Genomic DNA, 27,765 nt, shown 5'->3' with positions numbered 1-27,765 from the left:
GAATTGTGGAGCCTGGAAGTCCAAGGTCGAGGTGTTGGCATGTTTGGTGATGCCCCTCCTTGGCTTGTGGATGGCTACCCTCTGTCTGCCCTCACGTGGTCTTTTCTCTGTTGCAAGCTTCCCTGATGTCTTATAAGGACATCAGTCATATTGAATTAGGGCCTACCCAAATGACCTCAGAGCTTCCCAGGAAAACCTCTATGACTAGGGAGTGTTTTGGGTATGTAAGGTAAAGGAGAATCTTTTATTAGCTTTTCAATGTCTTTAATATTTGTTGATCTACTCAAAATATTTATTTCTTATAGTCCCAATTGTGACATTTAAAAAATTTTTCTCAGGTTTTACCCAAATTTCAAATTGATTTTTCTTAGCATCTATTAGCATACCTTTCTAGTTCCCTGGTCAGGGAACTAGATCCCACATGCTGCAACTTAGAGTTCTCATGCCGCAACTGAAAAAGCTTCACACCACAATGAAGACTGAAAATCCCACATGCAGCAACTAATGCCTGGCACAGCCAAATTAATAAATCTTTAGAAAGAAGAGGACAGTATTTTCTAGCTTCTGGTGTGATCATCTGACTGTCTTCTGGCCGAAGAATGTGGGCAACTCTTCAATGATGCTACTAAAAGGGAACATGTCTTCCCTTTCTAAGTTCCCTGGGATTAGAAGTGGACCTAATGGGGGACACTTTGGACTGTGTGGTGGGGAGAACATCCTATGAATGTCACAGCAAAAACTAAGAGCCTGGCTTTAGGGAACACAACCTCAGTACCACCTGGGGACTTTAACATAATATAGGATTCATCTTCTATCTGGTTTAAGTCACTGTTAGCTAGATCTCCTGAGACCAACATTTCCCAAGGTCCTCCCCATTCTTCCAAACATCCACCTTTGGGACTTTCTGTCTGTGCATCTGTGCGTGCATGCTCAGTCATTTCTGACTCTTCATGACCCCATGGACTGTAGCCCTCCAGGCTCCTCTGTCCATGGAATTTTCCAGGCAAGGATACTGGAGTAGGTTGTCATTTCTTCCTCCAGGGGACCTTCCCAACCCAGGGAACAAACCTGCCTCTCTTGTGTCTCCTGCATTGCCAGGTGGATTCTTTACCACTGAACCACCTGGACTTTCTACTGCGATTCAAGTAACTTCTCTTCCTGTTCTTTAGTGAAAGGAGTTGTTGTCCACTTCTTACCAACAATTAGATTCAAACAGAGAACATATCTTACATTAAAGTAACTTTTTCGTTAAACCCTAGGCTTAAGCAGGCATAATTCTTTCAAATTTTAAGAAGTGAGATGCTAGACCATGAAGAATTTTGTAGATTTTTATCGTTTTACTATTAAACATTTTAATCTTGAAAATGGTTAATCATAAAGTAAAAGCTAACCATACATTTGTTTTTATACATTATATACACTTGAGAAATAAATAGCATTCTAAGCATTTTAAAAAAGCATCATTATATACAAATAAGGCTTCTAGACGAATGTATAAATACAGGACCCACTGAGGATTCCATTCCCAAGGCTTCCATTACAAATGCAGGAGCAGAACGTGACCAAGATGCACAGTCATAACACAAACCTTACTTTGTCTAGAAAGCAGTCACAGAAGCAGCAGGACAAGCACACAACTGGATTGAGAAAATACTCTGAACTGAGGTCTTTGACGGGTTATGTCTTCAGAAGTTTGGCATTGAACAATGATACAACTTTGGCACAATACAGATGAAAACAATGTCCTTTAAAAACCTAGTGTTAGTCCCTCAGTCATGTCCAACTCTTTGTGATTCCATGGACTGTAGCCCTACAGACTCTTCTGTCCATGGAATTCTCCAGGCAAGAATACTGGAATGGGTAGCTATTCCCTTCTCCCGGGATCTTCCTGACCCTGGTGGCTAAGACAGCAAAGAATCCACCTGCAATGCAGAAGATCCAGGTTCAGTCCCTGGGACGGGAAGATCCCCTGGAGAAGGGCATGGCAACCCACTCCAGTATTCTTGCCTGGAGAATCCCGTGGATAGAGGAGCCTGGTGGGCTACAGTCCGTGGGGTCACAAAGAGTCGGACACGACTGAACAGCTAACACTAACATTTATAAACCTAAGTACAGAGAAAATAGCTCTCCCCCCAACCCCACTTGCCATCACAACTCCTTCCAAATAATATTCATCCGTAAAAATCCTAACCCCTTGGACAGTTGTCCTCCCAGTACTATATTAATTAAAGGGTTTAGGGTTTCATGGCTGGCTCTGAAAAACCTCCCTTGTTTGTCACGTCTGGGGCATGTTGGTGGGAAATGGCTGTAGGAGAACTGGTGAAGTTGTAGAGACGTGCATACCATGGGCTTTGGCTCCAGGAAGTCTGGGTCCTCACCTGGCTCCACTACCAACCTGATATATAATCCTAGGCCCGTGGCTGAAACTCACTAAGCCTTGGTTCTGTAACATAGAGATAATAGTAGCTGCCCTGCTCACCTTCTGTTATGAGTCTCGAATTAAGTGATGCATGTTCAAATCTTTTGAAAATTACAAAAGGGTTCCTCAGATATCATGTATATTCATTCAAATCAAGATCTAGAAGTAGGGGCTTTTCGAAGAAGTTCAGCACAGAAAGGGCACTGGTATTTGAACAAGATAATTCAAAAAGGAACAAGGGTGGCATTAATTACATCGTGGCATCTGCTGTGTGCTGGTTTCCATATGAACAGATATGTGTAATCCCCTCCCATCTTCCTACACAGAAGAGATTTTGCTAGTCATGTCCAGCAACTGGTCACCATTCTGTCCCCAAAACATATGACACTCTGCTGGTGATCAAAGATGTCACTCTGAAGGAGGATGCATGTCAACTATGAAGAAATAGGTAGAAACCACTTGAAGCCTCAGGGTCCCCAACTCTTACATCCTATAGCCCCTCAGTGCCCCTCGTGCATAGTCATGGATCATCTAAACTGGAAGGGAGTCTAGACATCCCAAACCCATCAGGCTTCAAATGAGGAGAGGGTCTGCAGAAATTTACCAAGGTGTCTACTGCCACCTGCTAACTGTCAGTGCTTAGCAAGTATTTGTCCAATCAAAAAATGAGCAATGGAAAAAATAAGAAAGCCCATGATATGTGCTTTAGAGAGAAAGTTGGGGAGCAGGACGGAATGAAATATAACTGGGACAGATTACCGGTTACCCAGTGAACCACAAGAGTGAGAGTTTCTGCACCTCCCAGACCTGCTCTCCCCTCCCTGGGTGAACAAGGCCCCAGGTCCTGACACCAGCCAGCTCCCAGCAGAAAGACCTCTCACTCAGGTCAGGTGAGGCCAGGCAGCGGACAGCCTTCCACACAGAGGCTCTCAGAGCCTGTGACCCTTGTCAGGTGGAGCACAGGCTCATGCAGTCACTGAGAAACCAGCCCGGTGGATGCAGAGGTCGAGGCAGCGGCCCTTTGCTCTCGGACCTGGAGGGAGAGCAGTCCTAGAGTAGCAGCGGGGCCAGCAGGCACGGCGGTGTGCGCTCCCCTCCAGCGGCGAGAAGTCCAAGCCTTCCCGGGAGGCACAGAGCTGCCCCAGAGAGCGGGCTCCTCCTAGTGCTCCAGGGACAGGGCCAAGCCGGGTCCTCCCATCAGGTGGCTCCTCCACTGTAACGTCCCTCCACAGGCTTGGAAGTCGGGTGGGTGGGGGGCCCTGCAGGCACCCTCAGAGATGCTCCACGGTTGGACTGAAAGGAACCACGTGGGAGTGGAGTTGTTAGTTGGCTTCGCAGCTCTGCACCTCTGCTTACCACAAGACCAAGCTTTCTTCTACTCCTCTCCGCCTGTGTTACCTTCTTCCCTTTCAGAACAAATGGAGAGGGTTCTGCTCTTCCCACCCCCTCCCCCCAAAAGCCACAGAATCAATTTGAGGAACACCACATGAGGGCCCACTCTGGATTCCTCGCTCCCTACACCTCAATGATGACACCTGCATATTTAGCAGAATAATCACCTTCAGCATGAACGTATATGCACGCGCATGCACACACACATACACACACACAGGCAACCGCCGGGAAAATGATCAAGCCCTCTTTGATTTGCTCTAAAAACACAGGAGAGCCTGCAGTATGACCGGAAGTGGGCAGAGTCTAAATCTCAGCTACACTAAGGCACCATGGAACCTCTCGGAGCCTCAGTCTCCTTTCCTATGAACAGATGAACAGCGTTCATAGCTGGAGAGAGAATACTCCAGCCCAGAGATGTCACCACTTCCTGGCGTTATTACTGGGGAGCCTGTTGTTTTCTAGTCTTTTGAGGGCAAATGAAAGGACAATCTGTTTTCTCAAAGAGATAGTTTAAGAGAATTATGGCATTCTCAACTGTTAGGAAGCTCTGGAGTGGGAAAAAGAAGTATGTCAGAATAGCAATCCTTCCCGGGTATGCAATTTACATGGCTCTTCCAAGAATCAGTGAAGTAAAAATGTGTGGAAGCACTTGGAAAGGTATACATTTAAACACAGACATGAAGAATTAAAATTATTATCATAGCAGAAAATCTTGTAAGCCTACTCTAGACTGAGTCTTTTAATTACATGAGCAGTTTTCAGGATGCCACAAGTCCTGTGATCTCCAAGTGTGTGGTCACGGTGATGCTCCTGAACACAAGACAGAGCAGCCAGGATGTAGCTCAACCCTCAGGGCTGGCAGACAGCTAATCACAGGGGGACCCCGGCAAGGGTGCAGCTGCTTGATAATTGATACCTAGATCGAGGCAAGGTGACTCATCTGAGCAAGTGGAACCTCCACGCTCAAGAAAGAACACAGGCTTTCGAGTAAACCAACCGCTTCAAATCCTCACTCTGTTGTCACCAACTGGGGAACCTGAAAAGAGTGATCTAACCTCCCTGAGTCTCATGTCCTCCAGCTGTCCACAAGGTTAACAGCACCAGCATCGTGGACTTGATCAAAGGAAATGAGATGCTGTATGGAAGCACACACGCAGGGTGGGCATATCTACGTGCTGGGGAGCGTTGTTATTTAGTACCTCTGACTGGACCAGGGGTTGGGACCTGGGGCGGAGCGGGGGGTGTCTCCCTCCTGCTCAGCAGGCATTTAGGCTCAGAGGGTGTTGACTGAGGCCCCTTCTGAAAGGACCCGCTGCTTCATACCACAGGATCAGCCTTCCTCAATTCTGAAATGATGAGACTCCAGCACAGGGCAAGAGGGACACTGAAGCAAGATGACCCCTTTGTCTGTTACAGCAACATGCACACTGAGCATTCCTGCTTCTCAGAAAGGGAGAAAGTTGGACTTCCCCAGTGATTAGAACTCCATGCTTCCAATGCAGGGGTCACAGGCTCGATCCCTGGTTGGGGAACTAAGATCCCATATGCCTCACGGCCAGAAAACAGAAAGGGGGAGAGTTGCCTACTTAAATCCACTCACACCAACCTGGGTCCCAGAAAATCTTAAAAGGGAAGCGAGCCTTGTGCTTCTCCCTAACTCCGCCTAACTCACCACTCCACCCTGGTGCCCAGAAGGCAACCAGGAGCCCTGGAACTTCCCATGGCCCTGGTCACTACACAGAAGTTCAATCTAAGATGGGAACATGGGTACCAAGCTTGGGGACTTAGTCACTGAAAGACCTCATTCCAGCAGGACCATGGCTGTGACACCCACAGGGTGAAGCAGAACAAGAGGCAAAGGGACATTCACAGCATCCAACATCCTGTCACACTGATTCATCTATCTCCTTCCAGCAGAAGGTCGGCCTCATAAAGGAAGGGACATTCATCTGCTTTTGTTGGCTTCTATGTCCCAAGTGCCTGGACGCACGTCCAGCCTGAGGACCCATCAGCAGGCACTGCATGAACTGCTGAGCACATCCTGCTTACCTGGTTTCATTTTTCATTCTCCAGCCATCCCGACACTTGTGAAACCAGAGCTCTTGGCCAGGCGATATAAGGGTGTTCTCAAGATCTTCTGCACAAAAAGTCAATCTAGAAGGAAAAAGAAACCACTGATGTAGCCAAAGCTCCAGGGGTAGGGACACGGCTGTGCATCAGCCATATGGTGCTTTCTGGATCCAAGGCAGATGGAGTAAGAAGAAAAGAGAAGTTTTCATCTCACCCATCCTGACTCAAGACCCTTCAGAACTCCCCACTGCTGCTACAAGCACACCAAAAGGGTTTCACTTTGATGTTTCCCATGATTTGGCTCATGCAGCCTTTAATCACAACCCTTCCACCTTCTTCCCTCTGTCTGTCCAAATGGCCACCTGCCTTCCAAGGCATAGCCTCTCTGAAGCCTCCCTGATTGCTCAGGACCTTACTAAGCTAACCCTCTGTTGACTTCTCAGTTTAATGAATTGGCACATCCTTGTATAAATGTCGTTTGTGTTACTGTCGTTACTTCTTATGGCACAGAGTTAATAGCGAAGGCGTTATCTCATTTTAACACATTATATCCTGCCTTGAATAGCTGCGAATTCCTGTATCTGTAGGGGACTATAAACTCCTTGAGTGAAGGAACTCAAGGTCCCTCCAGCATGGTGTCCAGAAATACCCACTGACAAGCATAACTGGAACTCAGCTGTGAGTTAATAGAAAAGATTCAGGAAGTAGACAACAAAGATCACAGGAAGAATCAGTAGTCTTAAAACTATTTCAGCTATAACATACAGCCCAACTTCCAGCCCATCAGCCTTGGTGATATGTGGTCAGCGTGACCCCATGGCCTGTAAATCTGACCATGATACTTAGCAGTAGGACAAAAGCCACATTCTGAACAGTCTTCCAAACTTTTACCAGAAAACCCAAACAGCCCATAAACACCCATTACACCCAATCAGAAAATACAAATGAAAACAGCAGTAAGTGACCAAGTCACACCCAGAGGAATGGCAAGAATATCCACCAAAGGAGGGGGAAAAAGAGAACTTTTACTCATTGGCTGAGATGAAAAATTAGTCCAAGCACTTTGGAAAGGGATTAATATCCAGTCCAGTTGGTAAATACATATACTATAACCCAGTGATTTAACATTCCCCCAAGAAGCCCATGGGCTTCCCGGGTAGCTCAGCTTGTAAAGAATCTGCCTACAATGCAGGAGACCCAGGTTTGATTCCTGGGCCAGGAAGATCCCCTGGAGGAGGGATAGGCTACCCTCTCCAGTATTCTTGGGCTTCCCTGGTGGCTTAGACAGTTAAGAATCTCCCTGCAATGTGGGAGACCTAGGTTTGATCCCTGGCTTGGGATGATCCCCTGGAGAAAGGAAAGGCTACCCACGCCAAGGCAGGAGCTGCAGGAGACACGGGTTTGATCCCTGGGTTGGGAAGATCCCCTGGAGAAGGAAAGGGTAACCCATTCCGGTATTCTTGCCTGAAGAATCCCCATGGACAGAGGAGCCTGGAGGGCTACAGTCCCTGGGGTCGCAGAGTCAGACACGACTGAGTAACTAAGCACAGGCCCTGACCCATGTGCACAAGGAAAACATCCCAGGATGGTTACCTCAGCACTACTTATGACTGCAAGAAAGCAACGACAAGGTAAATATTCAGCAGAACAACGGCGAAACTATTGTTTGCTCAATGATGGCTTGCATACCGGAGTTAAACACGAATGATGCTCAGACTCTCAGTCATGTTTGACTCTTGGCGACCCCATGGACTGTAGCCTGCCAGGCTCCTCTGTCCATGAGATTTTTTAGGCAAGAATACCGGAATGGGTTACCCTTTCCTTCTCCAGGGGAGCTTCCCAACCCAGGGATCAAACCCGTGTCTCCCGCAGCTCCTGCCTTGGCAGGCAGATTCTTTACCACCAAGCCACCTGGGAAGCCTAAACATGAGTAGATGGGATCGATATGTCTTGTATAAATTTCATAAACTATGTTGAATGGAGAAAAGCAACTTTGAAAGGAATATCCACTCATGTAAACTTCAGAAGCAACCAAAACAATTCTACAAGTTGCGCATGGATACGAACAGAAGCAGTGAAAGTATAAACATCACGAAGAGGGAAACGCTAACATGTGTTAATGTTGGAAGATTAGTACAATTGATCTGGAAGGGCAGGAGTCAGGCAGCAGAGGGGCTTCTGATTCATCTGTAATGTTTTACTTTTTAAAATCTCATATCTGAAACCAGTATGGAAAATGGTTCACATTTGTTAAGGCTGAGTGGTTTATTAGATTCGCTTCCATCTTTCAGGACTTCCCTGATGGTCCGGGGTTAAGACTCCACGTTTCCACTACATGGGGCACAGGTTCGATGCTTGGTGGGGGAACTAACATCCCGCATGCTGTGTAATGTGGCCAAAACAAAAGTACCAAAAATAAAAAACGATCACATTTCAGCTGCCACACGTCGGCACAGGCTGCACTTTCCAGCGTCAAGAGAAGGAGAAAGACACACGATTATGTAGACCACAGCCTTTGTGCTAAAGTTCCCCTCGGCGGGCACCCACCCCTACTATACCCCAGTGCCCAGGTCTCTAGACCAGAATTACTCAGATGAGCGACCCAAGGCTCCACCCCTGCATGGCCAAGATGCAAGATAGGTGACGGATGGAAATGAGCCACTTGAAGAACTGTAATAGAGAAAATGCCAGAAGAGGTACAGAGAGTGGAGCCTGCTTCCCATCGACCCTAGGCTGGAAGTGACCTCCCAGAGGCTGGCTGAAGGGTCTGGCCAAGGAAACCCTCCTCTCTTGATGAATGTCCTCTAGGTTTCCTGGCTCCCACTTAGCCAGAAGCTGCTCAGAGAGTCAAGGCACGTTTCAGGGGCTGATTTAGGTGTGGATTTCTCATGTTAGGCTTGGTTAACAGACATGGGGAAAGTGCCAGCTGGCATAGCACAGAGGGATCGCTGTTCCTTGATGTTAGGGCCCCACTCACATCCTGGAGTCAGAGCTTCCCAAGGAGGGGTAGAATGCTCTGAAGATAGGATGTCAGGGAATCTAGGACCCCCACAGACCTCATGCAACTTCTGTTGCATGTACAGACCCCAGAGCAAACAGATTAACAAACAGCACTCCTGGTCCAGTGATTAAGAATCTGTGCTTCCACTCCAAGGGGCACGGGTTTGATCCCTGGTTGGGGAACTAAGATCCCACATGCTACTTGGTGCAGCTAAAAAAAAGTAATTGAACTCGTACTAGGGCATATTAACCAATATTAAAACAAAACAAGGCAGCTCTCCTGAAGCGCCCTGTCCAGGAGAAGCCCCCTTCCTCCAGGCCAGCACAGGACTTGGCAAGTGGAACAAGGGCTGGGTTCCAGCCTCCACTTGCCCACCCCTCTCAGCCCAGGGCCTGTGACCAGGGCACAAGCTGCACAAATTGATCTGGAATTCAGTCTTCTTTGCAAAGCATTTGTGGTTTTGCCCCCGTGCTTTGGATAGGAAAAGATGGAAGGTGCATGCTCACAGGAGGAAATGAAAACTCCCTCCAGTATTCTTGCCCAGAGAATGCCATGGACAGAGGAGCCTGGTAGGCTACAGCCCATAGGGTCTCAGAATCAGACACAACTGAAGCGGTTTAGCACGCCCTTCACATGTGCACTTATCTAAGAAAAGGATTTGCAGAGGCACACGCCCTCTGCTAACCACGGACACGGGACAGGAAGAGGGTCATGAGGAACTTACTTCTGCTGGGTTTCCCCAGACTTGACCCGGATGCGTCTGATATGCAGCTCCTGCTTGGAGACGCGGGGCTGAGTCAGGTAGCTGCGAAGCTCCTTCCACAGGTTGTACCAGGACTGAGACTTGCCCTCCCACGTGAGTCTGATCTTCAGGAGGTCTCCCAAATCCTCCTCGGTGTAGACTAGGAAGGTGTTGGTGGCATTCAGCCCGATCTGCTCCACCCTGCAAGGGGAGAGGAACGCTGGTCTCTGTCCCCTACCACCTGGAGACTGCGGCACCATGCAGGGTGACACGGTGACAGCCCTTGCCCCTCACGGATGGGAGAGAAATGTGCGAGAGGCCCCTCTTGCCACACCCTCCACGTCCCGGCAGCAGGACCAGCATGGAAGCTCAGCTGCGCCCCACACGAGCAGAGAGCTAACACCACGCACAGCACCCCAGCTTCCTATCCAATGCTCGGGAACCTGAGCATCTCATCATGTAGGCGACTTCCTTGCGGGGAACAGGACCAGGAAAGAACAGAAACGAGAAAAGTGCAAAGTCACGCCCCCATTCAGCGACGTCTCGTCCCCTCAGCCCACGGGCATCCATCTCCCCCGCTCCGGAACTCCCAGCCCCTCCTGTCTGTCCCTCTTACTCAGCACCTAGGGGCGCCTGCCTCTCCCCATCTGTGTGCATGAGTGTGTGCACACGAGTCTGGTCCCCCAGGCTCAGCCCCCAGCCTTGAGAGCAAGTACTCTGATTGCATTCCTTGGCAATCCCAGCATTACTCAGCAGGGCACTCTGCACCTTATAAGTGCTCAACAGGTCTACACTGATTACCATGTGCCCCTCCCACAGATAATGGGAAATGGGCCACGGATAACATGCTTCAGGTTCCAAATTTCCTAAAGCCTCAGGAATCAGGTGTTGTCTGAATGAAACAGCAGTTTCTGGCCAGCTGATCCAGCAGATTCTCACGCTGCTGATTCATCCCAGGAGCTTCCCTCCCAGAAATGTTGTGAGCCCAGGGCTCCCGGGAGAGTGTGAAGCAGGAGGGAGGAACCACCCAGAGCCTCCCCTGCAAGTGCTCACATGCCCCTGAGCACCTCTCAGACTTGTTCTCTGTCCTGCACCCAGCAAAGAAAACCCATGACTTACATTTCCAAAGGCAGAACCTGGGAGTCTGCGTTGGTGCCATAAAGGGTGACATAAAAGGTGGGTTCCATTTCTCCCATGTTCTTGTAGCTGAAGACATGGATTTTCATCTGATAATGGTAAACTGCAGAGATAGCAGAACAAAGACATTTGTGAGCCTCGCTTGTCATCTTAGGATACCCTGACCCAAAGTGAGTCACCCACCACAGTGAGTTTTTAGGGACTGACATCCTTTTGGTCCAGCCCAACCTCTAACCTCCCTCTGACTTCATTCTCTCCAGTGGCCTAAGAGGTCACTGCAGTATAGAAGAAGGAGCCCTCTGTGATGACCTGGAGGGGTGGGATGGAGGGCATGGGAGGGAGGTTCAAGAGGGAGATATATAAGTATATCCTGCCTTGAATAGGATATTCAAGTATATAAGTATATATATACATACATATATATATACTTATAGCTGATTCACTGACACATATGGTAAAGCAATTATCTCTTCTATTAAAAATTTTAATAAAAGGAAGAAGGAGCCCTGAACTTGGGGTTTGGGAGAACTTTGGGGGACTCTGACCTAGATGCTTTTGAGCTATGTGACCTTGAATAAAGGAACAAGGCATTAACCTCTTGAACCTCAATTTCCTCATATGTAATATAATACCCACAAAACTTTTGGTTTTATAACATGTTATAAAAATGTAAGATATCATTTCAATTCCCTGTTAGGCCTATCTCTGATCATTTTGATAATCAAATGAGAAAACAAATATGAAAAGCTAAATGCAAGATAGAATTTTTAAGTCATGGCGATCATAGAGTGATAATTCACAACACCAAAGGAGCCCCCATCATTTACTTTTAAATATTTAACTTTCCTAGGGCATGCACATTATAATCTGGTTTGCAACGATGAGATCAAACTGCAGGAATGTGCTTGTTATAGAGCATGGTATTCGGAAATAGGGAAAAGGTCCTTTTGCAGGGCAAGGCAGGCAGGGATGAAGGTTACCTCTGAAAGGCATGCCCGCCCGGGTTTTTAGGTACATTTTGCTGTTTCTCTTGTTCCTTGTTTTCTTGGCATTGTAGCCAATGCTATTACAACGGTTCTTCCTGCAACTGAGACAGATTCCCTTTTTGAAGCGGTTGGAGTCTGTGCACTGGAACGCAAAGCTCGGCTTGTCCTGATTCACCAGAGAGTCGACAAAAAGATGCACTGCCCGCTCGTGCTCACATTTCAGCACCTCTGCGATGGCTGGGAGAGAGGGAGACAGAGACGTCAGGACTGAGCTGCTCCTCGGTGATTGGCCTGCTCCATCAGCAAGCACTCACGCATCAGTTATCACTATTTTTCTTGTCACTACTCGTATGCTTGTTTGTGTCATTCTTAACACATGCTGTGCTTTCTTTAGAACTGGAGGCTAGTCCTGCCACTGAACTGCTTGCCCACCAGGTAGGAAGACTGCACCGATACACACAAAGCAATAAAGAGCAAGGAAGTACGTAGGAAAAGCACTAAACAGGGTGATGGAGGCCAGTTGTGCAGGAGGAGTCACCAAGTCCTGATGGAGTTGTGTGGTCACAAAATACTGGAAATGGATCTAATGCTAAACATCATCTAGTCCAGGGATCGGCAAACTACACCTTGCAGGCTGGTCCATTTTTAGTAAAGTCTTATTGGAACACAGCCACACTCATTCATTTGCCTGCTGTCTCTGGCTACTTCCGCGCTATGGCAGCAGAGCAGAGTTTTGAAACAAAGAGACTGATGGCTTGCAAAGCTGAAGATACTTACTAACTGACTCTCTAAGAAAATGTTTGCCAACTTCATTCTAGTTCTTTCAATTAGAGATGATGACCCACAGACCCTTAAAGCTGAAGTCATTTGCTCAGGGTCACAGAGCCAATTGGTTGCAAAGTTAGGAGCATAATTTGAATTTTTCTGACCCAGAGTAATCATTATTTCTTGCAACCAGAGGCTAAAGCCAATAGTTCTAGTAAATCCTGGGACCTTCAGAAACATTTGGCAAAGCTTCCCTTTTCCTTCCTCATTAACATCACCAGACTTAAAAAATGCCATCCTCTGATCACTTGAGGCAGAGCTGCACTCTCCTTGCATAAACTCCCAAGCCCCGCAGGACCTCTTGGATGTTGCATAACACCTTGGGAGAGGGCAACCTAAGACTGAGTGACAGAGTGGGGCATACAAACAGCAGAGCATCAGAGCAGAGAGAGCCAACTGGGGCCAAGACTTAGAAACCCTAAAAGACTGAGGATGCAAGGCAGTGAGCAAATGAGAAACCCAGCCCATCAGTTTCAGCAGCAAATTCAGTTCTCCCCAAGACTGCTGGGAATAGGCTTAGGCATTCAGGAAGACAGACTTGTTAGTGAGTGAGGAAGTGTCTTGATTTTACTTCTTTAAAATATTATAAAAAATTAAGTTACGATGCATCCATGCTAAAGAATATTATACAACCTTTAAAAAGGAAAAAGGTAAATAGGTCTATGTACTCTGATGTCTAACAATGTCCACAATGTATATTAGGACTGGAAAAGGAAAGCTGCAGGACAACGTGATTTTGAAAAGCACCACACGCGCGCGCACACACACACACACATACACACATAAATAAATCTTCAAAGCAAAAAGCCTGGAAGGATACACACAAAATATCTATATTGGCTACCTCTGGAGAATAAAAATAAGAGTGGGTGTGGGAGATGAGGGGGTATTTTTACTTCTTGCTGTAGGCAATTCCATAATGCTTGATTTTTTCCCCAACAAAAAGGTATTCCTTCTGTAAAAATAATAACTATGACCTCAAAGCATAAGACAGCAGACCAGAGGCCACAGGAAGGCCGTTGCAGGATGATGAACTGCAGGATAAACAGTGTTGAAGGGTCACTGCGGGGAGAAGTGGGAATAACGAAATGGATGTTGTTGGGAACAATAATAGCTCGGGCTGATTCAGGAGGAGATGCAATAATTGAGTCAAAAGAAAAAATAAGGAACTCACTTCCATATGCGATCGACCCCAAGACGTCGTTGAGTCCACAGCCTGGCTGGAAGTCACCCCCGTTGGGGTAGATGTCGATGTGACCCACAGGCATCTGAATGCCGATGCTCAAGCCAAAGGAGCGCGTGTAGGTGTGCAGGACATCCACGAAGTCTGCGTCGTCAGGGGACAGCCTCTTGTGGATGTCCGCCCCTTCAAACAAAGGCCCAGCAGGATCCAAACCTACAGCAGAAGGGGGAGCCAAGACGGGCCATGTCAGGTGAGCGGAGACCCAGTGGATAGCTGAGTCTGCGAGCGCAGAATGAAGACGTCCGCACCGTGGGAATCCTGCACAGTTTGGTGCCTGCTGTATAGGAATGCTGGCTTTCTTCTCAAGACTCCACCTGACTCAATAAACTGGTCATGAGGTTCAACCAACATGTGGATCCAAGGAACCACAGACTGTTGGAACTGAAGTGGTTCTAGAAAGAACTCGGGCTGGCTGAAACTAAGCCATTCCTCCCATTTATTCTGCCACTAGGAGTCTTCCACAACCTTGATCTTAGCCAAAGTTTGACAGAATAACTGAGCTACCTATATCTTCGAGAGGGAAGACTCAGTCTCCCCAAACTGAGCTATCTGCATCGAGACTTCCTCTTCCTTTTCTGTTAGTTATGAGTCAGGCCCAGGAGTGGAATGGCAAGAGCCGGGTGCACCAGAAATACTGAGTATCTGCAGGCTTCCAGAATTCCTCTCTTCTGTAGGCGCAAGCACAAAACCCTTTGCCTGCAACCCTTCTGTATCAAACAAACAAGCAACACTGCAGAGAGCTCTGGTTCTCAAATTTAAAACAGCATAAATATCTGTGGGGAGCTTCTTACAAATTCAGGTTTCACTCTGTAATTATGAAAAACTCTGGAAGGACACACAAGTCCCAGATTTCCTGTGTGTATGTGTGTTGGGAGAGAGAGTAGGGCAGGTAACCATGAAGATAGTGGCAACAACAGAGACAATTTCACTGTCTTTTATAATATCTGGGAACCACATGACTATAAAGGGTTTCCCAGGTGGTGCTATGCCAATTCAGGAGATGTAAGAGACGTGGGTTCGATCCCTGGGTTGGGAAGATCTCCTGGAGGAGGGCACAGCAACCCACTCCAATATTCTTGCCTGGAGGAGGGCACAGCAACCCTCTCCAATATTCTCTGGCCAACGACAGAGGAGCCTGGCGGGCCACAGTCTATAGGGGTGCAAAGAGTCAGACATGATTGAAGTGACTTAGCACACATGTACACAAGTATAAAACCCATTCCAAAATAGAATTTGCAAAGCATCAAATGCAGATTCCCTGACCTCCAAGAGATTCTGATTGATAGGTCTGGTGTAGAACCAGAAAGAAAGGCTTATTCCCCAGGTGATCCTGGTGCAGAACCAGAAAGAAAGGCTTATTCCCCAGGTGATCCCAAAACTAAATGGTCTGTGGACCAGATTTTGGAGAAAAAAAAAACTTCTCCCATGCCTCAGTACTATCTAGAAAATGAAATCTGAATGTCTTAATTCATATAGTTCATGTGTGATATTAAAAGAGTAAGTGCTTATCAATGTAAACACTAGCTAGTACTACCAAGTAATTATGGGAGCTGAATTCAACCCAGCCTAAAAGGTTCTTTATTTGCCCTATACACAGAGAAAGAGAGAGAGAGGACCTAGAGAAAGCGAAGAAAAGATTGTGTGCCATTGGGAAAGGTTTGTTTAGTCTAGAACAACAGTTCTCAACTGGGAGGGGTTTTGCTCCCAAGGGGACCCCTGGCAACATTTGGCCGTGTCTGGAGGCATCTTTGGTTGTCACAATTGAGAAAAGGGTGAGAAGAAGCTGCTGGCATCTAGTGAGTAGAGGCCAAGGATGCCGATAAACATCCTACGATGCACAGGTCAGCGCCCGCACAAGCACTATCTGGCCCCAAACATGAATAGTGCTGAGGCTGAGAAGCCTGGATCTAGAGACAGCAAGGGAGGGAGGAGAATGACCGAGAATAGAGCTGCGACACCAGGAGATGGGTAATAGAACCCTGTTCCCCAGATCCCAGCGCACTGGAACCAGGAGGCACGCAGTGAGGCTTGCGGAGGGTGATTTTAGGAGAAACGAAAGGCAGAGCTGTTGTTCAGAGTGGATAGCAAACCTGTGGAGCTCACTACTCATGAGAACTGGTAATAACTGAAACTCTGCATAGTTTCCAAGAGAAGTTTAGAAAAATGTATGAATGACAGAGGCAGAAAGAGAGCCCAGGCTGCCTGGGGGCTCCTCTCTAGCCCAGGACCTAAAAGAAAGACAGCACAAAAGCAGTGGCCTCCCTGAGAAGCCCTCGATGACTCTTTTTAGCAACTGAACGGACCCAGTACTGACACAGGTGGCCTCTCCCTGCCTCTCACCATGTGCCCTGAAGAAAAAAAGAAAGAAGAGAAGCATTTTGCTTTGCAGCCAATAAGAGGGGGGCTCTTGCATCAGTGAACAAAAGTCTCCACCAGACAGTCAGCACTATGGAAACCAAGCTGGGCCAGAGGAATGCCGCTGGCTGACAGGGCTTCTCGAAAGGCCGGCTGGCTGGCAGGCTGAGCCTTCGCCTCCCCAGGCTGACCCTGCCTGACACGTAGCCAAGGCCCACAAACCCCGCAGGAAATTTGCACAATTTACTTAACTAGGAAGGAGAGGGTGAATGCATCCAGTCCAAAAAGAGAGGATGGAGAAGCAGCCCTCCTTCCATTCAGTCAGACTCCCCCAAAGGTGTCCTGTCCAGCAAATGGAATACACACCTACATGCATATGCACACACACCCTTGCGCACACACACAACGCCCAGGAGAACCTCTGCCTCCTGGCCTGGCAGGAGACTGTCACAGCTGCTGTTTCCCTGCCAGCAGGAGGCCGGCAGCATGGCCCAGGGGTGAGGCGCAGGCCCAACGGCCCGGGTCTGCATCCAGCTCTGCTATCAGGGTGTCAAATACCGGGCCTGTGATTTAAGCCCTGAGTCCTAGTTTCCCCATCTGTAAAATGAAGCCCAAAGAATTCTTTGGCCTGGATGCTATATGGCTTAGAGATGGCACAAAGGACCGGTTACACCCTGAGTGCTTGACATTGGGTCGCATCTAGCCCATAGCCTGCAGCTGGCCACTTAGTTCTTGAATGAACAAATCTGCTTGCTTCTTTCTTTATAAGTAACAAAATGCAAGTACAATTAGAGACCTATGACCTCTTCCCTAGCGGATCAGGGAGTTCCCTCAGAAGCCTAAGAGGGTAAAATTCCAGCAGACCCCAAGTCCACAGTTCTCTGATCCAAGCAAGACTGGGGTTCAGGTACCCCCTGCAGGCCCAGGCTAAGGACCCCTACTGGCCTCTGCGCAGCAGCTTCCCTGGCCTCTGGACTCCACACAAGCTGCCATCTCTGGTCCTCTTGCCAGTCAGGACCACCCGGTTCCCAGGCCCATGGGAAGTCTGAGGGGTGAGGAGAGGGCACAGGCCTCCCCCATCAGACATGCATGGCAACATGCGTCAGGTCAGCCAGATGCCCCTGAGGTGCTGCCTGGCAACTGGACAGGGGCCACTCCTTGTCATGTTCGCCCCGGGGCCGCGCTCTGCAGAGAGTCTGCAGAAAAGGGGCCGAACTCCGGACAAGCTGGCCCCCACACTCCCTGCAGATGGCCCGAAACACTGATCAGCATTCTGCCCGAGAAGCCCTCATCTCAGCAGCTCCCACCCAGACAGGCAGGGGGAAGGAACCTTCAGATTCAGAGACAGGGAGAGGGAGGATCTGCTCTCTGTCTCCGTTACCAAGGACACTGGCCCTGGGGCCCTGGCAGGGGCTGTGTGTGCTGCCTTTGCACACAGCCAGCCTGGCTCTGCAACACCAGGCCTCTCCTGGGGGCGAGGAGGAGGCACGCAGACAATAGAACCCAGAGGGGCTCGAGGCCCATGGGCTTTGCTCCAGCCAGGGGTTACTGAGTAGTCACCTGTGGCCACACTGCCCGTTGGACAGTTCAGGCCCCGCTGACTTGAAAATCAAAAGTGAAGCTCTCAAGTTATGCTGGATCAAACAGTTGGATCGAAAGGAGTGTGTGTGTGTGTGTGTGTGTGTGTGTGCTCATTAGACTTAAGCCCGGGGACAATGATTTGAGGAGGGCGACTAAACCTCACAAATGTGACTGCACCGGGTCTTCGTTGCAGCATGCAGGATCTGGTTCCCTGACCAGTGATTGAACCCGTGCCCCTTGCATGGGGAACAGAGTCTTAGCCACTGGACCACCAGGGAAGTCCCTCTATATAGTTTCACATCTACCCTGCTGGCTTGTTGAAACTCGACCTTTACTAAGTCATTCTTTAGCTAAGGACTCCCTTCTACCTGAGTCCTGTTTCAAAATGAATACACATGGCCAGGAAGGAAATGATTACTTCTTTCCTTCTGGGTGACCAGTTGGGCCCTCAATGGGTTGGAGGTGTGTGGGAAGCAGGGAGGGAGAACTAACCAAAGAATGCTGGCAGGAGGGCAAAAATTCAGGGCAACAAATTTGCCTCTGACTTTCTCCTAGAGGAAGCTTTGTGTATGTGTTTCAGGGGCCTCTGAGTGGGAAAGAGTCCTTCCCACTTTTCCCAGTCACTAGATGATGTAAATATTTAAATCAAATTCTCACATCAGAAGATCACCAACTCTGCCTATGGAGTGTGTATCTCTCTAAATAAACTCAGTTTCACTTTAAAAAAAAAAAAAACCTCAATAAGATGGAAAATTCGACTTTCTATTGCCAACCTGGGTACCACTACCAGAAAGGTCCCTTTAAGGACAGAGTTTAACCACACATTTTAAACAGGTCATTACCACTAATAAGTAACACCAACCAAACACTGGAAAGAGGCTGTTGGTGAATGAAATAGAAGTCCGAGGCAGAATTCAAACCACAAGCCACACTACTGATTCCTTTCCCTTGAGCTCCTGGAGCGTGGCAGCAGAGACTGAGAGTGAGCGCCAGAGCTTGCAGGCCGGGCTTTACCCCAGGGCTGCCCTTGAGTCTCTTCAGCTGTCTGGGTGCTTCCTCACCTTTTGCACTAAACCAGTGGTTTTCCAAGCATGCTCCCTGGTGCTCGGGGACCCAGAGATTCCTCCTGAGAAGGGGGAGGCTCAAATAACAAACTTAACACTACCCACAGATACCCAGCTTTAACCAGAACATCCCTCTATCTGCTTCATATATTGAAGTCCTGCACAAGTTCAGTTTTCCAAGGGCTCCGGGAGGGAGCCCCAGGAGCAGCCCTGAGTGAAGGAGCCATGCTTACCCGTGATTCTGCCCACCGTGCCTTTCACGAAGTTGCCCGCGTACCCGGCCACGTGAGCTCCGAGGCTGTAGCCAATCAAGTGAACATTCCCAAGAGAAAAGTCCTCCTTGCCCTGCAGAAAGTCACAGAAGGGAAGGAGTGAGGAGCGTGGCCCTGAGCCCACAGGTTGCCAGCAATTCAACAGCAGTCATGCCAGGGAGGGGACAAGGAGCCTGGAGGTGGCTGGTAGTGCTGGCAGGGCAACATGGATGGGACACAGCCAGGTAAGGGGAGGTGGAAAGGGCTTGGTGGCACTTCAGTCACCCTGCACTGGGGACAGGGTGCAGGTTGTGACTAGAAGCTGCATACCTGAAAGTGAAGGTCACTCAGTCGTGTCTGACTCTTTGCAACCCCGTGGCCTATACAGTCCATGGAATTCTCCAGGCCCAAATACTGGAGTGGGTAGCCTTTCCCTTCTCCAGGGGATCTTACCAACCCAGGGATCGAACCCAGGTCTCCCACATTGCAGGCGGATTGACAGCTGAGCCACAAGGGAAGCCCAAGAATACGAGATTGAGTAGCCTATCGCTTCTCCATCAGATCTTCCCAACCCAGGAATCAAACTGGGGTCTCCTGCACTGCAGGCAGTTCTTTACCAACTGAGCTATGAGGGCCCTTCCCCTACATGTTTCTGGCAGTGTCTAAGGTGGGGAGGGGTAGCAGTGCCGAGGCCAAAGCCACTGGACAAACTGGAGACTAAGTGCCAGACACGGTCTGCAGCAGGGTGCTCCCTGCCCATTCTCTTAGGCCCAGGAGCTGCCCACCTCCTCGTCACCAGCCTGTCTGGGATCCCAGAGTCGAAGCATCAGACCTTGACAGGGAAGGCACTCGGTGATGAGGGTGAGGGGGGATTTGACCCCATGGCTCAGGAACCAAGCTCAACTAAACAACCTAGGCAGAAGACTGAGGACTATTTGAGAATCCTGACCAGAATTTTGCCACAATTCATCAGATTCATGGGCTTCTAAAGGAAGGTCAGGTTAGAATTGCCCAGATAATTGAGTCACTCTGCCAGTGTACCCCGCCTCCCATTAAGTCCACTGAGCCTCGGCAAATCATTAACCTATAAAAGTAAACGTAAGACCTCAAGATCTGTTTTCCATGTATATTATATGCAAGGCATTAGGCTGCATTTGTTTGAACCAACCCTTCCTACCCTCAGCCCAGCCACCCTTCAGAATAAGAGTAGACATCAGTAAGTATTTAAGATTACAAGGTTTGGGGCTTCTCTGGTGGCTCAATGGTAAAGAATCCACCTGTCAATGCAGGAGACACAGATTCCCTCCCTGATCTGGGAAGATCCCGCACACCTCGGGGCCGCTAAGCCCATGTGCCACAACTATTGAGCTTATGCTCTAGAGTCTGGGAATGGCAACTACTGAGCCCATGTGCTGCAACTGCTGAAACCCGACACTCTGTCCACGGGATTTCCCAGGCGATAAAACTGGAGTGGGTAGTCATTTCTTCCTCCGAGGGATCTTCCCCACCCAGGGATCAAACCCATGTCTGCTGCCTTGCAGCAGAGCCATCAGGGGAACCCTCACAGGAGAATCCACCTCAATGAGAAGCCTTTGCACCGCAAGCGGAGAGTAGCCCCCGCTCGCTGCAGCTAGAGAAAGCGCGTGCAGCGATGAAGACCCAGCACAGCTGAAATTAATTAAATTTAAAAAAAAAAGATTACAAGCTTCCGAAGGCATCAGCAAGTAAATTCCTGCAAGGAAAGTAACAGGAAAAATCCAGAAATGAGTCAATAATTAGAAAGCTTTCTTAAAGTTCTAGCTTCCAAAATATTTCAAGCGATACTTAATTCAGTAAAAATTTGAATCTCAAAGATATTCTCGGTTCACTGTAATAATCCGATCTTTGTTTCCTAAAAGGGGTCGGATTCAAGATCCTTCTCAGAAAAGGAGATGATTCCCTTCAGTCCCATTGTTACCTGAAGCCAGTCGAGCATCTGTGCGATGCTGAGTCCCACACCCCTTGTGTTATTGACCGCATCTACGTAAAGCTGGTGAGCCAGTGGGAGCCAGTCCACCACCACGACGTTGGCTCCTTTCTCTCTCATCTGCAGGGCTGACACCAGTTTGTACAACCAGTTCTCAAACATGCCACTCATCTGCAGAGAAAACAGGACTTAAAAAAAAAATTCTTTCTCTGGGTTTGAAAAAATACTATTGAATATGAAATTCAGTTCTGTGACCCTTTCCCGCAGCCATGGAACATTCACATTGGTCCCCCAGACACCAATGCTTGCCCATGAGCGGGGCCAGCCACAGTCAGGATTGCTATGTGGGCGAGTGTCTTCCATTGCCCTTGATGACGCCTCCAGCTTTTCCCATCGAAAATGTCCAAGCTGGTGTCCTGTGTTGCTGCCCCACTGACCAATAGGGCTGCTATGGGATACGTGCTGGTGGCCAAGCCGACCTGAGGTTAGCCCTGTCACAGTCAGGCAAGTAAGTGACCTGGTCCAGCATTCAGAAGCAGCTGAAAAGGGTTGCCCTGGAGAATGGGTTTCTTTCTCAGAGATGCAAGGAGATTCTGTCTCTTAGGCAAACGCCAAGTTAACAAATGACCCCTTCCCACAACCCATCTCTGCCATCCCTCTTGACCCTAGAGGAGGGAAGATCGGTTGCTGGAATCCCAAATTAGAACTCAGAGCACATTTTCTCACAGAAACAAAGTGTAAATGGTGACTAGGTCCAGTTGTAAACCTATCCATGAGTGCATTATTAGATAAATAGATTTCCTGTGCCTGGCCTGGGAACCCAAAGGCCATTTACAATCTTGCTTCTATGGGAAACTGCTGTTCCAAGTTCCAAACAGATTACAAAAGAACCTTCTGGAATGTGTTTGTCAGTGGCAGGCAGTTTGTATTTGCATTTTGACAGGGGGGCCTTTAAAAGATCCAAACAAATGATTATAATCATAGGCTGTGAGGTGAGGATGGGCAGACAGGCCCTTAATGATCCCTTCGATTGCATTTGGTACATAGGTGCCTACATAACACCCCCTAGCCAGGCCTGACCCCAACAGTTGGTGATAGACCTAAAGACCCAGCAAGCATGTAACGGAAATGAATTTCTCATCATTAAGGGGAGGAACGTCCCCTCCCAATTAGCCCAGGCAGAAGCCTGCTCACTTAACAGTGCCATTTTCCTACAGACTTTCATTAGATGAATGGATAAATCCCTCGCTGGTCCAAAGCTTCTGAGGCCGAGCATTAAAGCCCTTTTTTTGTTGAAGTTTGTTATGGGCTTTTCGATGTGAATGGCTCAGCGAGGGCATAGAAAGACTCCAGTGGCTTTAAATGGAACTATCTCTATGCACACAGGAGGGCACCGTGCCAACCAGGGCCAGCCAGCCAGGCCAGCTGGCTCCTCACAGACTCTCTGAGCCAGTCAAGTTGCTTCAGTTCAGCTGAGCTCTCGAAAAGGGATGGCCCCCGTGAGGCAGCGGTTGACCAAAGTAATTAAGTGTAATTAGAGGGTCCCTTAAGAGCCAGTGGAGCTAGGCTACTGCCCTCAGGAGAGCCACTTTCTGAAAGCCCACTGCGTGCCAGCATTAAATGCCACCCTGCTGGAGTCCAGATTGCCCCCTCAGCAAAGTGCCCATTACATTCTTCACAGCTGTCTGAAATACAAGCAGCCCACAAGAAAAGAGGGGGAGAAAGAGCAGAATCTGGAAGCACCAGTATGCTTTTTAATTGACCAAAACAAAGGAGACCAAATTCCATGTAGAGCTGGAGAGCAGCTACCTCCCCCCGGGCTCACCGTCCATCCGTGAATGATGAAAAAGGTCTTGGCTGTCACGTTGAAGCCACAGTCCTCTAAGGGCTGGCTGCGGCCAAGGGAGAGATCGCATCCTTCGTGCTCTGGGTCCTCCGAGGTGCGGAGGTTAAATCTCACAGGAGGTTTGGCAGCAGTCGGTACCACCCTGGATTTGTCGAACTCATCTGGGGAGAAAGAAGAGAGCATGTGGTAGCTAGCAGGCCTGGGTGGTGAGAGCTCTGGGGTCCAGTTCTTGTTCACTCTTGAGCAAATTACTTAACCCCTCTGGGTTTCAGCTTTTACATCTGCTGAATGTTTCCATCTCATCTCACAGAAGAGTTGCAAAGATGTTATAAAAGGCACACCTCACCAAAGTTTAAGTGTTAATTAGTCACTAGTATCAACTACTGTAGGGCTTCCTACAGTGGCCCAGAGGATCTCCACAATGCAGGGACCAGGCTTCCATCCCTGGGTTGAGAAAAGCCTCTGGAGGAGGGCATGGCGACCCACTCCAGTGTTCTTGCCTGGAGAATCCCCTGGAGAGAGGAGCCTGGTGGGCTACAGTCCATGGGGTCGCAAAGAGTCGGACTCAACTGAGTGACTAACACACACAAACACACACATCAATGACTGTGAATCTGAAGTAAATAAGTCTCCCTTACCTTCTGTCCTTCTTTCTAATCCAAATGAGCTCTTTCCTTCCCTCAAGCTACTAATTTCAGAGAACGGGTCCTCAATTCTTCTCTTGAAATGCTAGGGACCACTTGCACTCCTGGAGAATGAAATGGCAACCCTTTCCAGTATTCTTGCCTGGGAAAATCCCATGGAGAGAGGAGCCAGGTGGGCTACAGTCCATAGGATCTCAAAGAGTTAGACATGACTGGGCAACTACACTTTCACACAGACTTACATTTCAGAATTCAGAAATGTTCAGATTCTAAACAGGTATTATGATGTGTGTATATATACATACATATATATACAGACACACACACACACATATATGTGTGTGTGTGTGTGTGTGTGTGTGTGTGTGTGTGGTTTGGGGCATTGCTCATTCATCAAACACACCAATAACATTTCTGTAAGGAAATACATGACTACTCATACTCAAGGGTGAAAAAAAGAAAAAGAAAAAGATTTTAAAGACCATCTTGTTGGTTCAGGTCAGTTTGGGATGCCAATTGTGTAAGAATTCAGGTTAGGTAAGGCCAGGTCTTGCTGCCAAACAAGCTACCAGTTAAATTTTTCAGTTTTGGAAGATTTTGGAATTGGAGGTAAGGAACTTTGACCTTTTAAACACTGGGCTACCCTACTGCTCCCACGTCGATTCTGGCACTTACCCCAAACACCTCATGCAACCTCAGTGCTTCTTGCAGTACCAGACAGGTGCCAGACACTTTTTTACCTTATTAAATAAATTGTCAAAGCCATAAAGATGCTCGTAAGAGCAGTAAAACCTCTCCTTTCAGCTCCATCGTGTACACACACACACAGCACTATCTAGAAGATGGCTCTACTTCAAAACACAGCCCATGTTACTGATGGTCCCAAGACCTTTTAACACTAGGTATTGTTATCTTCAGGGTTTCCCAGGTGAATGTAGAAGATAAGTGTTCAATTCCAGGGTCAGGAAGATCCCTTGGAGGAGCAACCCACTCTAGTATTCTTGCCTGGAGAATCCCAGGGACAGAGGAGCCTGGTGGGCTGCCATCTACGGGGTCGCACAGAGTCAGGTACGACTGAAGCGACTTAGCAGCAGCAGCCCTGTTCTAATCATCCAGGATACCACCCCTGATATCAGGCTAGGAAATTAGACAGTCAAACTGTCCAGTCACCCAGAGATCAAAGGAAAATGGACCAAATGACCATACCAGGAGCTTAATTATCCCAGAGTTAAAAAGAAAGGAAAAAAAAACACACACACAAACAAATGGAGTCATGGAAAGAGAGACTACAGTGGTAGAGGGGTTGGTGGTGAAGAGGCCAAGGGGGAGGACGCACCAGATGTAAAAAGGATAAGGTTCCAGAAAATATAACTAAATACACATGAGCAGAACTCTGTCATTAATGAACAAAAGCCCCAACTGGCAGAAATTTGAACCATGGATATAATTTGTTCAAAATCTCCCAGTTTCCACCCGGATAGCCACTCATAGAGACCAGATGGGAAGTCTAGGGAAAAGGCAAAGAGAGTCTGCTGGCTTCCCAGCACTGACTCATGGATAAACCCACATAAGGTGAACATAAAACGTTCACTTTAGCACCTGGCTCTCTCTGACACTACAGTTCTCTAGCTCATTTCTACTACTTCCAGCCAGCATCACTTCTGCCTCTGGGACTTCATAGTCGTCCTTCATCCAAATGTCCCCAAGCTCATCCTCTCCTCTCCTCCAGTTCCTTGCTCAGAAGTCAGCTTCTCAGTGAGGGAAGTCTGGTCACAGACTAACGCTACACCACCTTCTCCCTCCAGCCCTCTGTACCTTCCTCCTCTCTTTTATTTTGCTCCATGACACTGAGCACTATTTCTATGTTTTAAGAAGTTGACTGGCTATCTTCTCATCACTGAAATGCAAGATTCCCGGGGGTGCGGGTTTACACCTGTTTTGTTCACTGCTGTATCCTCCTAAAAGCCTGTGTGCTCAGTTGCTCAGTTATGTCTGACTCTTTGGGATCCCATGGACTGTAGCTCGCCAGGCTCCTCTGTCCATGGGGTTCTCCAGGCAAGAATATTGGAGTGGATTGTCATTTCCTCCTCCAGGGGATCTTCCTGATCCGGGACGGAACCCATGTCGCCTGTGGCTCCTGCATTGGCTGGGAGATTCTTTACCACTGCGCCACCTGGGAAGCCCCACTCCTAGAAGGGTTCCTGGCAAATAAAGACTTCTTTGAATGAAGGAAATAACCCCCAAATACTTAGAATCACAGAACGTAGAAGTTGAAAGGAATGTTAGCATTTTATAGGAGAGGAACTAGAGATGAAACCTACCCTGGTTCAAGTATACCAGAGTTGGGAATGTGTTAAGTAATTTTTCCATTCATTCAGATTAACCCTCCTGCTCATACATAAGCATCTTGGACCAACATCATTTGACCCAGTCTGCAGTTCCTTGAGTCGCAAAGAGTCAGACACAACTGAGCGACTGAACTGAACTGAACAACAGGATAGTAGATGAGCTAATAGGATATGGCTCAGGGGTTCCCCACTCTCCTCTGCTTAACCGGTTGACCTAGTACTCCTGTGGGGTGACCCTACCCTTGCTCCTCCAGGGCATGCTTTCTCCAATAGAAGAGACTGAAAAAGGAAAGCTGGCAGCTGGAAGGAAGAAAGGTAGCAAGAGGAGGAGTAAAGGCTGGAAAGACTGCTGGAGAGGAGGAGGAGGAGGCTGGCAGCCTGGGGTTCTCTGTCCAAATTACCCACCAAATCCTCCCGGAAAACGCTCCTCAAACCAGAGCCAGCTACCCTGGCGCCTAAAATTTCAAAGCATCTAGCCGAGATTAAAAAGAAGAGCGCCAGATGACAGCTCTTTCTAACAACCTTCTTGCCTCGAAAACCCGCAAGTTCAAAGAGGAGGGCAAGGTTGAAGAGCTGCTGGCAGCCAACTCTGCTGGCTGGACAGCATCGATAAGAGTGCATATTAACGGCAAAGGGGTGGAGCCGGACAGAGCGCGGGGGAGCACACCCCGCAGCCGGCCGGCTCTGGGATGCCCTGGTCAGAAGCGCCGAGGAACAAGTGAACTGCAAGACCAATTAGGAGGAGCGAATGGACAGCGCAGGCGGAAAGCAAGGAGGATGCTGCAGGATCGAGGAAGAAGGGCAAGACAGAGGGCCCTGGCCCAGAAAAGAAGCTTTGGGGGTGGTAATGAAATAAGTGAAATAAGTTACCTTGCAGCCGTCCCTCTGGACCAAGGGGTATGGGGTCTCCCGTGGCAAAGCAACAATAGGCGCTCCACAGGCAGAGCTGAAGAACGGTGTTTCTCATCCTTACCACCCCCTCGCACTCCCTTCTCCAAACTGGGACTTTTAAAAAGACTGAAAAAAAAAACAAGACAAAAAACACCTCTCGAAGTTTCCAGCGGTCCAAGCCTGTAAAACCCCAAGTGGGAAGCCCTCGCTCCACCAGAGAGCGGTGGCCTTAGACAGCTGAAGGTGGAGAAGACTGAAGATGAAAACTCGGCTAAACTCAGCCGCGGGGTGGTGGGGGGAATGTGAAGGGGCTTGAACCAGAACCAGACCGGCCCTCTCGGGCGCCTGCCCAGGAAGCCAGGGCTCGCCACTGTCACCCAGCGAGCTCCCGGCGAGGTACTTTTTAAGTATTGGGAGTCATCTGATCCATCGCCAGATGGTGATTTGCATAATTTATTCCCTTGCCCGGACTCTGATTGGTCACACCTTCGCTGACGCCAGAACCAAAGACTCCCCAAAGTTTGAATGAAAGCACCGCACACTCACCGCGTGGACACTCAGCAAGCGCAGGCTTGTTTCCTCCCCAGCCGGCTCCGGGGGCAGCAGCGCTTTCACCACCCTACTTTTTCTCAGTGTCCATTTCCGGACCTTAGATTCTCTGCCACCCCCTGCAGCTCCAGGGGAGTCGTTGCCCCATAGCCCTGCTCCCTCTGTGATCGCGATCCCTGGAGAAGGAAGGTTGCCCTCTCCAAGGCGCAAAGCCATCCGCGCGCGCGCACAATGCTCTCTCCTCGCCCCGGGCCAACGGTCCGCATGGAGAAAAGACACCTGGTCACCCTGTGATCCTTCTTTACTCCCTTTCCTGCTGCTAGCGAGGCCCGTGACAGGTGCAGACGGCGCGATCCGACAATAACCGGGCAGAGTTAAGAGGCTGTGGGCGGTAGCCTGGGTGTCAGAATCGCTCTGACCCCTCTTGGAGTGCTAGCTTCGCCACTAGCTAC

At 48.8% G+C, this 27,765-nt stretch overlaps 1 protein-coding gene across 2 annotated transcripts; it reads right to left on the bottom strand.

Moving 5' to 3' along the window:
• Nucleotides 1-1,326: 1,326 nt before the first annotated feature.
• On the bottom strand, nucleotides 1,327-27,765 carry LIPG (lipase G, endothelial type). Of its 2 annotated transcripts, XM_069568610.1 has the most exons (11): nucleotides 27,311-27,765; nucleotides 26,744-26,890; nucleotides 22,861-23,042; nucleotides 21,027-21,206; nucleotides 19,052-19,163; nucleotides 13,750-13,971; nucleotides 11,745-11,987; nucleotides 10,747-10,867; nucleotides 9,610-9,828; nucleotides 5,864-5,968; nucleotides 1,327-3,712 (listed from the first exon to the last, which is right to left on the bottom strand). In XM_069568610.1, exons 2-11 carry the CDS (start codon nucleotides 26,838-26,840, stop codon nucleotides 3,691-3,693), a joined length of 1,503 nt encoding a protein of 500 aa, XP_069424711.1. In that variant the 5' UTR covers nucleotides 26,841-26,890; nucleotides 27,311-27,765; the 3' UTR covers nucleotides 1,327-3,690. The 2 variants fall into 2 exon arrangements, with proteins under 2 accessions (XP_069424711.1, XP_069424710.1); XM_069568609.1 differs by lacking the exon at nucleotides 27,311-27,765 and having other exon boundaries at nucleotides 26,744-27,143.

The sequence above is a fragment of the Ovis canadensis genome, chromosome 23, assembly GCF_042477335.2.
Source record: "Ovis canadensis isolate MfBH-ARS-UI-01 breed Bighorn chromosome 23, ARS-UI_OviCan_v2, whole genome shotgun sequence".
In the NCBI taxonomy this organism is placed as follows: Eukaryota; Metazoa; Chordata; class Mammalia; order Artiodactyla; family Bovidae; genus Ovis; species Ovis canadensis.
Note: the sequence above shows the minus strand (reverse complement) of the source record. Positions and strands in the feature narration are given on the sequence as shown.

Bases quoted from the DNA above. Each gene is read 5' to 3' on its own strand.
- LIPG (XM_069568610.1), bottom strand. From the start codon at position 26,840: ATGAGAAACACCGTTCTTCAGCTCTGCCTGTGGAGCGCCTATTGTTGC. The intron at 19,164-21,026 runs GTAACAATGGGA...GACTTTCTGCAG, and splicing joins AGATGCTCGACTGGCTTCAG to GGCAAGGAGGACTTTTCTCT. The intron at 13,972-19,051 runs GTAAGCATGGCT...CTTCTGCTGTAG, and splicing joins CACGGTGGGCAGAATCACGG to GTTTGGATCCTGCTGGGCCT.